Source organism: Benincasa hispida, chromosome 7 (genome assembly GCF_009727055.1).
Source record: "Benincasa hispida cultivar B227 chromosome 7, ASM972705v1, whole genome shotgun sequence".
In the NCBI taxonomy this organism is placed as follows: Eukaryota; Viridiplantae; Streptophyta; class Magnoliopsida; order Cucurbitales; family Cucurbitaceae; genus Benincasa; species Benincasa hispida.
Genome location: NC_052355.1, coordinates 31,276,147 through 31,289,062, shown reverse-complemented (window position 1 = coordinate 31,289,062; position 12,916 = coordinate 31,276,147). Strand labels below are relative to the sequence as shown.

The 12,916-nt window shown below is 33.2% G+C and overlaps 1 protein-coding gene across 1 annotated transcript; it reads right to left on the bottom strand.

Annotated features, from left to right (window-relative positions):
* Positions 1–5,245: 5,245 nt before the first annotated feature.
* Positions 5,246–6,912, bottom strand: LOC120081709 (F-box protein At2g39490-like). The gene is made up of 3 exons (XM_039036801.1): positions 6,071–6,912; positions 5,819–5,968; positions 5,246–5,686 (listed from the first exon to the last, which is right to left on the bottom strand). Exons 1-3 carry the CDS (start codon positions 6,863–6,865, stop codon positions 5,483–5,485), a joined length of 1,149 nt encoding a protein of 382 aa, XP_038892729.1. The 5' UTR covers positions 6,866–6,912; the 3' UTR covers positions 5,246–5,482.
* Between the last annotated feature and the right edge of the window lie 6,004 nt (positions 6,913–12,916).

Here is a 12,916-nt window from a genome sequence, read left to right as displayed (position 1 = left end):
CTAGCCATCTTTTGACGTCAGCAAGGAATCATATCTCATTCCTAATGAGTAGGATATCAACAACATATAGTACCAAAAAAGCTATAGTTTTGTTGACATTTTCCTGTAAACACAAGGTTCGTCAACATTCTGTTCAAAATCATAAAATTTGATCGCAATGTCAAATCTTATATTCTAGGATTGAGAAGCTTCTTTTTACCCCATAAATGGATCTTTTAAGTTTGCAAATCTTTTGCTCTTGATCCTATTCAATGAACCCTTCTAGTTGAGACATATAAATATTTTCTTCAAGATAACCATTCAGGAATGTTGTCTTGACATCCATTTGCCATATTTCATAATCATAAAAGGGGACAATGGATAAAAGTATTATAACAGACTTGATCATGGCAACAAGAGAGAAGGTTTTTTCATAGTCTACCCCCTCTTTGTTGGCAAATCCTTTTGTCACGAATCTAGCTTTGTAAGTTTGTACCTTACTAGTTTGGTCTCATTTTCTCTTATAGATCCACTACCTATAAGTTTTACCCCATCTAGTTGATCTACAAGTTTCTAGACTGAATTAAAATACATAAACTCCATTTCAAGGTCTATGGCTTTTATTCATTAGTCTCAATATACATCCTCCATTGCCTGTTTAAAGGTCAATGGATCCTCTAAACCAAATCCATGTACCGATCAGGCTGTTGAATAACTCTCCCACTACATTTAGACATTCTCAATTCTTGAGAAGGATATGATAAACCAGTTCCATCAACAACTCATGTTGAAGGACTAGTCTAATTAACAACTTTTGTAGATAAAGGGTCTTTTTCGGTAGAATTTGATGGAGAAGTAAAAACATTCAACATTTATGATGCCATAAAATTTTTAGAAGAGTACTTGTCTCTTTGCTCCATTGATATGATGAGATAGATGATATTGTTGATTCCATGTTGTATGAAAATTTTGATTGTTTGGTAGCTCCCTCTATAGATTATGACTTTGATTGGATTTCCCATAATTCTTCTCATGCATCTCTTAATTTTTGCGATCATAATGTTTCAAACAAAAAGCATGTTTCTAATTATTCTCTTGAAATTTGCAAAAATGATCAATCTTCTTTAAAATATGATGATTTAAATTCCTCCAACAATTTTTACCAAAATTCTAATACTTTAAAAATAAATTCAAAATCTCAAAACAAAGTTTGTTTGAAAGAAAAACCTTCAACTCAGGATTCTAATTCTAAATTTATTTTTACTAACAATAAATAAATAAATAAATAAAATAAGGATTCTAACTTTTGCTCTGTTTAAGTGCAATTAAAAGGAATTGAGTCCAAGACTCTCCCATCTCCTAAGAAGAGCAAATCCTTAGGTAGTTGTTTCAAGAATCCCAAGAAGAAAGGGTCTAAAAAGACCGAGAATTTTGATGTTCCTTGAAACAGGAAAATTTTTCAAGGTGAATAGGTACAGGCTTAAAGCCTACAACGAAGGAATGTAAACAAAGTTCAATTGGACTTGCTTTTGACTAATCCCTCGTACATGTGATACCCCTCTTCACCGACGTCGAGCAAGTGACACTAAAAATTTACAAAACATGATGGATTTTCTCTTTCTTTTCATTTTCAATTTTTTTTTCTCTTTTTTTTTTCTCTTCCTTTGTTATTTTTGTATTTCTTAGCATACTTTGTTAATAAATAAAAGAATGAAAGAATAATTTATTTTTATTTTTCTTTGTAGGTAAACTCAAAATAAAGGAAAGCTAAAAAAAAAAAAAAAAAAAAAAAAAAAAAAAAAAAAAAAAAAAAAAAAAAAAAAAAAAAAAAAAACAAAAACAAAACAAAGAATTCTCACAATCAAAAGAATAAGCAATCACAAAAACTAGGGAAGTTTCTCTCTATATCTCTTATTTTTTGTTCTTGAATATATATGCATAGTTTAAACATTGAGGACAATGTTCAATTTTTAAGTTGGGGGTAGGAAACATTACTTGCATATTTTTTATTTTTTTCATAGAAAAAATGAGCCCTACTTAATTTTTTTTTTCTCTATAATGATATATAAATGCATATCTGGAACTCTTGAGCATCTGAGCTCGGGTTAGATTTAGATTTTGTCATTTTGATATTTTGATATCCTGACTATATGTTTGTGGCTCTATAATGATAACTTTGAGATTGTGAATCATGATTTCTTTTTTATGCTCCAAAAGATTATTTTGCTATAAATAAATAAATGCATGATTGATTGAATGCATGAAAACACAAAATAAAAGAATCACATTCATTTTGTTTTATATTCTCATTAGATTTCTACACAATCATTTCTTTCTTATCGATAAAAATCTTGATGATACACTCTTTTTAGTAAAAATACAAGCAAAATTTTAGACATTTAAAATTTTCTAACAAAAATTTGAAACCATTTTTCAAAAGAAAAATAAGCCAATTGCACAATTCCTCGACAACGACACCAATTTATTCGAGCTAAAAGCAATGTCGTTAGTTTAACTTAACTCAAATCAAATAAAATTTGTAAAACATGCACAACTTCTAATACTAACACGTAGTAATGGTGGAAGCACGAGGCCAATCCATAGAGAATCTTTATTAATTGACAAAATTGAGTTTTGAAATCCAAATTGAAAAGGGGGCGGGGGGTTTGTTGGTTTTAAGAAACAAAGTAAAAGTAAAATAAGAACTGATATGAAATTTTGGTTATTAGATTAATGAGAGAGAGTATGAAAGAAATTATACAAGAATTTCAATGGAAAAAAGATCTTGGGGATTTTATGTAGATTAACATAATTCTATCATAGACTTAATTGATTTCAAGCAATTTAATTGTTCTATAGTTCATTAAGACTAAGCCCTAATGGCCTAATTAGCCAGTTAACCTAAATTGATCAATTAATCCCAATTTAGTTCATAAATGCTTCCTAAAGACATTCCACATTTAATTCCTAAATTGCATGCATTTTTTGGGTTTTCTCAACTATGACATTCTTGAAATTAAAAAGACTAAAATCAAACATGATTAATACGAATGTTATAAACTTTTCAAGAAAATAGAAAAAGAAGTCCAAACTTTCCATCAAAATCACTAGTTCTTGCAACCTAATTACAATTATACTATAGAGCCATGTAATTTTTTCATACAAAAATTTAACAAGATTGAGGCATCAGCTCATTTCTATTAGATATTGAAATTAATAGCAAGAAGATTCAAGAGCAACAAATTACAAGAAGCAATTGAATGAAAAAGTCTCAAGAATTGGCTAACCTAACATAATCCCAAAGATAAAAAAACTTACCTACTCATGAAATAGCAAAGTCTTCAAGAAATCCATTGAGTCTTGCAAGAATTTGTACAAGAATTGAAGAAAACTACGGAAATCTCTCTAAACAAATATAAAGAAAAGCTCTCAAAATCGTAAAAATTGGTCTCTCTCATAAAAACGGGTAAAAAACTGCTTTTACACAGATGTCGCAGTGTTGCAACGCTGATAGGAAGTATTGCAATGCTCCCTTGCGTAGGTGCACGTGTTTTTTTTACCTTTTCATCAAAATCCATAGTGTTGCAACGTTGCTCTATATATCAGCATTCTGCCTTGACCTTTTAATGACAAACAAATAATGACAGATAACAGAAATCTGCTTTTGTGACGCACAAAGATGTCGGTTGGCAAACAAATACACATTTTCATATTTTCTTCCTTCTTTTTCTCTTCTTTTGATCCACTACTCGATTTTGGCTTCTTTGGCTATATTTTTTGTCCTTTTTGCTCTAATTTAACCCAATTTTATTGTAATAGCTCTAAAATGCTCTTGGAACTATTTTACCTATACAATTGACATATTAAGTAAATTGATAGTATAAAATTGAGGGACTTATGTACTAAAATGTAGTTCTTTTCAAGACCCATTAAAGGATCAACCTGATCAACAACTTTTGTAGATCTGTCTATAGTTTCTCTAGACATCTCATTTAATACTAGTTTACTACGAGGTCGATGATTTCTTATATGGTCTTCCTCCTAAAATAAAGTATTTATCGATACAAACACTTTATCATCTTGAGGATCATAAAACAAACCACCCTTTGTTTCTTTGGAATATCCTACAAATAGCCATACTTTAGAATGACATTCCAATTTCTTCGGGTTTTGCACTAACATGTTGTTCCAAATCCATAGGCTTAATGTTCAAAAACAAAATGGTTACCAAACAAGACCTTAGTTTTTCAAAACTTGGCTTGGTTTTTAAACCATTGGTAAAACGTAGATAATAGAGGAATAAATTTGGAGATGAAAGTAATGTCTATAGGCTTAATTTTCAAAAACAAAAACAAAGAACCAGATGGTTACCAAACGGGACCTAAATCTTTACAAATTAAAGTCTATAACTAATTTGTTATTTCACGGGACCAAATGAGTTTTTTTTTTTTTTAAAAAAAAAGAAAAATCAAATAAAAATTATCTATGTTTTAACCTAATTTCTACTCTAAAAATCAAAACTTTTTTGTTAAAAAAAAACATTAAGCATATCAACTTTTGTAGTTCAATTGTTTTGCTACATGCTTGAAATGCATCCATGCTCAAAATGCGGTAACTTTCGGGATCGAACCGCACATAGTCAACAAAATTTACACATAACACAAAGTTATAATGCTTATTTGGTCATATATGCTCGTATTCAATTTGGAAAGTCATTTCAAATAGGCTCTCATTTATATATTAAAACTTTCGAGAAAAGTTAAAATTAATCAATTGCAATTTTAACCTTTTAAGTTTAAAGTTGACATGGCAACGTTTCTTCCGTGATAAGTTTTTGTTGGTGAGGTCACTAAAAATAGAATTTTCATATTAGGTACATGAATTAAGAAAAATGATACTAAGGGTGCATTGGTTCAACTTTTTAAATGTTTAACTTTGAAAATAAGTCATTTTGAAAAAGAAAAAAAATTGGAGTGTTTGACAACCAAAAGATCGCAAAAGCAAACACAACTCAACCGTCGTATGATACATATTAGTGAATAAGAGGTTTATTGTTCCAATCTCCCACCTCCTCTTATATATATATATATTTTAAAAAATGTTATTAAAAAAAGTACAGCTAAATTGTTTCTTATTAAAAATTCATATAACTAAATCATTACAAATCAAAGTCGATAACTAATTTGTTATTTCATGGACCAAATGAATTTTCAAAACCATTTTTTCGTAACATCGACCCATCAACATTTGTAGTTCAATTGTTCTGTAACAGTAAAAATATCTTCTTTTTTTTTAGGTGGGAAATTCAAATACCCTGTCAATATAACATATTAAATTGAATTATAATACGATTCCTATTAACAGTTAAACTAGCTAGTATACATCAAAACATTATTGCAGGTCCTAGAGAAACAATAAACTCTTCAAACAGACCAATCCTTTTGCTTTTTTTTTTAAACCATATTTAAGTAATTTCCAAGTTACTCTCACCTTTTAACTTCAGCTAAAAAGGAGAAACTTCAGTAAAGTTCATCAAGAAATTTCCATCTGACTCTGCAATATTCAGTTGCTCTTTTGATGATATTTCATAATCCTGGCCTGTAAATCCCTTCAAAATCACAACTTTGAGCTGCCCGAGTCGAACTTCCCCGTTAGTGTTCTTTGAAAATGCATCCATGCCCGAAATGCGGTAACTTTCCAGATCGAACTACACATAGTCAGCAAAATTTACACAGTTATAATGGTTACTTGGTCATATGATCGTATTCAACTTGAAAAGTCATTTCAAACATGCTCTCATCTGTATATTAAAACTTTCGAGAAACGTTAAATGAAGTACCGTAATGAAGAGACGTTCTAAAGCAGGACATAAATTGAGGAAGGCAATCAATGGATTGGCATTGAAGCTTTCTTTTGAATCATCAATCCACCACAACTCTTTCAGCTTATAAAATTTGAAGTTCCAAGAAAGAGAAGGAAAGATCAAAGCCTGCAACAACAACTAAAACAACTGAAACAAAGTACCCAACAGATATAAAAGAAACAAAAAAAACAAACACCAATTGAAGGGTAAAATCTACTATGCAAATACCTCAAAAGTCCATTTACATAGAGTGAGTGTTTCAACATTCTTTACTGTCAACAGAATTGGATCAAACTCATTACTCTTATACATGTATCCAAGACCTTGTCTGCAATCAAGCATAACATCTTCCATGTTAAAATGATAATCGAGCCGAATGTGAGGAAACAACCCTCTATATCGAAACGACCGGAGTTTCGAGCATCCAATGTGAAGAAACTCCAACTGCAGACAATCTAAGATTATCAAGCTTTGCAGCTTTGAACTAGAACTAACTGAAAATGATTGCAATCCGTTGCATTCAATGAGTTTCAAGTTTTCAAGAGAAGAAATACAAGAAACCAATGATGAAACCGCCTCGGTCGTAAGACGGCTTACTGATTTAAGACACAGAGTTTTGACAAAGAAAGCTGAATGAGAAAGCTGGTGGTGATCATAATTCAGATTCAATTTCCAGCCAAATTGGCTTGGAAATTCATGTTTGTGAGAAGAGAAATGTAAGTGAAGTTTTTGATTTGACACAACAGAGAGAGACAGAGCTTTGCCATTACCAAACTGATATTGAAGCTTTTTGAAATGATTCAATGGATTGAAGTGATTGAAATGATGGAAAAGGAATTTTGAAGCTGCATTTGAGAGATCTTCAAGAGCTCCATTTTGGATTGAAATCTCATTCCAAAGATTCTTCCACCTTTTCGAAAGGAAGGTAGTTTGAAGAACTGATTCAAAGGGTAGGAAAGATGAAATTTTGTAAAGAATCTCATCAGGTAAATTGCTTATCAAATCATTCCCATTTGGCTCCATCAAAATCCCTGTTTCTAAGTTTGGGGAATTTTAAGGCTTTTATGGGAAAACTTTGGCATTGGGAATATAGCTTTTAAACAGGTTCACAAAAACCAGAAAAGTCTTATCCTTTACCAAACGTCATCGTTTTGGGGTTCCAACAATCGTCGGTGAGGATTTAAGGAAAATAAAAACAAAACTGAAGTAGATGGTTGACCCTTTTGACTTCCAAAGAAGATAATGGATAATTTTTTTTGCTTACTTCGAGGCCGAGATTCAAACACCAAAAGTTAGTTATTATAGTTATAAAATATTATAGTTGAATTATAATAGTATGTGTATGAGGTATAAATTATTTTAATTTGAGAAAAAAAAGTAGTAAACACTATAGTAAGAACAAAATGTATGTAGAATAGTAAAAACGGTATCAAGTAATAAATAATGTAGCAAATTAGGGTTTTAACTAATTAAGAGTTTTGAAATAGTATTTACTGTAGTAAGAGGTAGTTATTATAATTTTAGGATAGCGCTTGCACCAAATGTTTCCTAATGTTATTTAACGATATCACAAAAGAAAAAAAAATGAATAGTCATGGCTGGTCTACAAATTGATCATCCATTTAGGAAAAAAATGAAAAGGCTTAACTACTAAATAAAAGAATGAAACCCACAAGAATTTAAAAAGATTACTTATAGAATAGTCGCAAATTATATATTATAACATACAATGTCTCATCAAATTGAGCTATAATCAAATTAATAGCTAATCTAAAAAGAAAAAGAATATCTTAAAACTAAAATTCCCTTTTACAGCCTAATCGTAATAAACATTTTTATGATGGAATTTGGTTTAACTACTCAAAAATTGTTGGTAAGGGTAATTGGATAAGGATTAGAATATTTTGACCTTAAATCTAGTTCTGGTCATTTGATCAGATATAATACGTATTTATATTATAATATGTAAGAGAGAAGATTCAAATCTCTAATCTTTTTTTATTGAAAATATAATACTTTAACTAATTGAGTTCCTCTAAATCATGTATCGTTTAGTTATCAAGTAAAAGATTATATAAAAATTGACCTAAATTTAAGTCATTTTATAGACATGTATTTGCCCAACTTCGTCGAAGGTAACTAAATATAAGAATAATTTCATAATAAAGAGAACACTTTTACCCAAAAGTTTACTTTAAAAATATTTAATCAAATTTACATTTCTTATAGGTATCAAATTATCCCAATTCTCATCTCAATTTTAACAAATTCAACCTTTTCGAGATATAACATTATAATTATATGGTACACAATTCAAATCTTCAATAATAATAATAATAATAATTAATAAATAAATAAATAAAGAGCACAACCTTGAGATTTTGCTTTGACTCCTTCAATTGCCTTGACTTTCCACAGATTGTTTATACCACCGCTTAATAGAATTAAAGAAAGGTTGACTGTGACATCTTGTGAGATCAAAACAAATCCATGTATAGATGTATTTAAAAGTGTGAACAAAATTCCAATTAATAATATGGATTAAATTATTATAAAAAAAAATCTCCCGAATTTTTTATTTTATTTTTCAAAATCGAGGCTTATTTTATTATAAAAAAGTTAGAGATTTAAAATTATGGGACGGTGACGTAAAATGAAAATTTTGAATAATTAACTTTTTTTTTTTTTTATTTTTTATTTTTTATGTCACCATTGCAATTCACAATCTTCAAGATTCTAACAATAATTTCTATTTCAAATATATTTTTGAAATGTTTATGGAACAATGAGGGTACTAATGTAATTTTGAAAAGAATAAAAATAATTTTTATAGTTTAACTAGAATATAATAAAATCTTACCTTTATTGCTGTAGAATACCTATAATATATATACACAAATACACAAATATGGACATTATCACGTTATAATATTTGCTCAATATAAGACCATAAAGAACGTCCATCCATAGACCATGATATGTCTCTTGACTTTCTTTCCATATAATAAATAAGGAGTCTTCCAACACGATGCAGGTTGTATAGCACGTCTACTTCCTAACTGTAAACGATAGAGAGACGGAGACTAAACGACCAAGTCGAGAGACTAAACGACAGAGGTAGGAGTCTATACGACAGAGGCAAGAGTGTAAGTGATAGAGGTAGGAGACTATATGATAGAGACAAGAGAGTAAACGACAGAAGAAAGGAAAGAAATTTACTAAACGATCGGCCTTCCACGATGAATAGTGCCCATCGTGTAGTAGCTATTTATTAACGTATATATTGCCACATGGCATAATAACACTGGTTAAGTATAACAACCATGGAAGAGAAAAGAGAAAAGAGAAAATAACAACCAAAATAGTGGAAAATGAATTGCTGAAGGAAAGTAGAGGAAAACGAAGGGAAAAATTTGTTGTAATCAGCAGACGTGAACGATTCTTTTATCATCACCCCGCAAGCGAATGAGGACCTGCCGCGACTGTAAGCTTGGTCTTTAGACTAAGAAAACGAGGACTTGGTAAAGCTTTTGTCATGATGTCGACCAGTTGATCTTCAGAGGGAAGAAATCTGACTGAAAGTTGTTTGGATGCAACATTTTCTCTAAGAAAATGAAGATTAATCTCAAGATGTTTCGTCCGATTGTGAAGCACAGGATTGACGGCCATGTATGTGGCATTGAGATTGTCACAGAGTAGCAGAGGAGTGGAGATGCGATTAATACCAATTTTAGTTAGGACTGATTGGATCTAGAGGACCTTAGTGGCAGCATTGGACAGACCACGATATTCTGATTCGACACTAGATCGATAGACTATCTTTTTCTTGGAGGAGCTCCATGAGATGAGGCTGGAACCAAGAAAGACACAGAATCCACTTGTGCTTCGTCTGTCATCCAGGCAGCTGACCCAATCGACATCTGTGTAACAAGTTATGGCCAAAATAGAGGATTTGGTTAGAAGAATACCATGATTGGCTGTGTCTTTGAGGTACCGAATGAGGCGTTTTGCTACTTGAAGGTGTGAAGTTGTTGGGGTGTGCATGAACTGATAGAGCTTATTGACACTGAAACTGATGTCTGGTCTGGTCAGCGTACAATATTGGAGGGCTCCGACTAAGCTTCTGTATTCAGAGGGGTTCTTTAGTAATTGTCCATCAGTGAGGGACAAGGAGGTGCCAATGGCCATTTGAGAGTGAATGAGCTTGCAGTCAGTGAGTTGTGCATGATCAAGTAGGTTGTAGATGTACTTAGACTGAGATAAATGTAAATGATCTGATGAACGAGCTACCTAAAAACCAAGGAAAAATGATAGATCACCGAGATCTTTAAGTGCAAATTGAGTGTTTAAACAGGTAATGAAATGTTGGATGGTTGTAGAACTATTCTTAGTTACAATAATGTCATCAACATAAATGAGAAAGATGATTAAAGTGTGTGAGTTGCGGAAAATGAACATGGACGTATTAGATTTCGCATTTGAGAAGCCCCATTGCATCAGACAAGTGCTGAGCTTTGAAAACCATGCGCGAGGACTTTGTTTGAGACCATACAAAGCCTTGTGTAGAAGTAAGACATGATTGGTATGTTGGTCACTTATGAAACCAGGTGGTTGCTTGATATATACTTCCTCAGATTAGTCACCATTGAGGAAGACATTGTGTACATCAAGTTGCTGAATGGTCCAATTATGAGATAAAGCAATGGACATCATAAGCCAGATGGTAGTAGGCTTGACCACTGGACTGAAAGTCTCAAAGTAATCAATGTCATAATCTTGGTTGAATCCTTGAGCAACCAAACGAGCCTTGAAGCGAGCAATCTCACCTGATGGAGTCTATTTGAGTCTGAACACCCACTTACTGCCAATTACCTTGTGATCTTGAGGCAGATGTGTGAGAGACCATGTATTATTTCGTATGAGGGCTTCATATTCCGCAAGCATTGTTTGCTTCCATCTTGGATGAAGAAGAGCTTCCTTGTATGATCTTGGTTTTGTCTTGTCCAAGTCAATGACCACGGATAACCAAGTCTTTGGTTTAAAAATGTCAATTTTTTTATCATGTAATCATGGGATGGTTATTGGTTGTGAGAGGGAGGGATTGTGATAGGTCTGAAGTGGTGGGAAGGGTCAGATGTAGGGAAGCAAAGGGAGTTAGGAGGGTAGAGTTAAGTGGTGGTGAAGGAGAGAGAATGATGGAAGTTGGTGGACTGGTTGAGGATTCAGGTGATTGAGGGAGATGGGCAGTAGGTTGGCTGGGTGGTGTAGGTTAGGAGGATAGAGATGGGATGGAAGAAGGTAGATGGGGGGAATCATGGTGATGAACAATGTTGCCTTGAGAATTGGCAGTAACCTGATGTAAGGAGGAAGGGTTGAGGGGATTGACGGGAATAAGGATGGAAATGATAGGAGAAGAAGGAGGTGGAGAAGAAGTGATTGGTTGAGAGTTATCTAGGAAAGGAAAGGCAGTTTCATTCAATACTACATACCTAGAAACATAAATGCGACCTGTTGTGCGATGGAACAGAGATATCCTTTGTGCAAAGAGGTATATCCTAAGAAGACGCATTCATGAGACTGGTGTTGAAGTTTATGGTCATTAAACGGCCGAAGAAAGGAAAAACAGGTGCATCCAAATACTTTAAGAAGCTGGTATTCAAGAGTTTTATGGTATAAGGTTTCATAGGGGGATTTGTTTGCAATGAAAGGTGTGGGTAGCTGATTGATAAGGTATGTGGCTGTGTGGAAGGCGAAAGGCCAGAAGGTATATGAAACAGAGGAATGGGGAAGCATGGCTAAGCTGACTACAACGACATGTCTGTTCTTTCGTTCGACAGTGTCGTTTTGTTGAGGTGTGTAGGGACAAGATAGACGGTGGATTATGTCAATTTTGTCTAGAATAGGTGAGAGAGCTTTGAATTCTCCTCTTTCATTAGTTTGGATTGATTTAATAGTGGTGAAAAACTGATTGGATACCATTATTTGAAACTTGAGGAAATAGGGGAGAACTTCATATTTCACATTTATGGTATACATCCAAGTAAATTGCGAGAAAGCATCGATAAACAATAAGAAATATTTGTCTCCATTTACTGAATTGATAGGGGAAGGACCCATACATCGGCACAAACAATATCAAAGGGAGAGGGTGAACGAGAATTTGAAGACTGAAAAGGCAAACGATGGCTCTTGGCCATTTAACAGTGCTTGTAGACTGATACATTTGTATTATTTTTGTACTTCAGTTTGCATTTAGACAAAATAGACTGAACTACTGGAGGGGAGAGGTGTCCTAAGCGACGATACCACAATGAAAAATCTGTGAGTGCTGAGATGAAGGTAGTTGGATGAGAGGAGGAAGTGGATGAGCGTGGAGCAGGTGGAGTGACAGAGAGCTTGTATAGGCCACGATCAAGTGTGCCCCGGAGGAGTGGACTTTTGGTTTGAAGATCCTTCACAACAAAGAAGTCATGGGAAAACTCAACATAAGCGTGATTATCATAACATAAACGACCAATGCTAATTAGATTTTGAGAGATTGAAGGTGTGTGAAGGAAATAGTGAAGATGAACCGGAGTACTAGATATAGAGGACAGAAAATATAAAGAACCAATGTGAGAGATGGGAAGAGACTTACCATTTCCTATAACAACTTATTCACCACCATAATATGGAGTAGGTTGTTGGATGTTGGACAAGTCAGGGGTCATGTGATGAGTAGCTCCGGAGTCTATATACCAGCCTTCATTTGGATGATTTGATTTTGGAGCAGGGGAAGCAGTGACATAGAATGAAGGTTGATTTGGGGTTGGTGTAGTTTGAGTAAATGAGCTTGGGGAGGGTGAATGGTTCTGTATTTAGGTTTATCAATATTATAGCAGGATAAGGCTGTATGGCCAAGTTTATTGTAAATTTGGCATTGTGGCCGATTGGAAAAGTGTGATGGTTTATTGGGGGGGGGGGTGGTCGTGGAGCTCGGGCAGGGGATCTATGAAATGTATGATCAGTAGCATTCATAGTAGAGAAAGGAGGGTTAGAGAGAATACCTAGAAGATATGGAGGAGGTCTCTTATA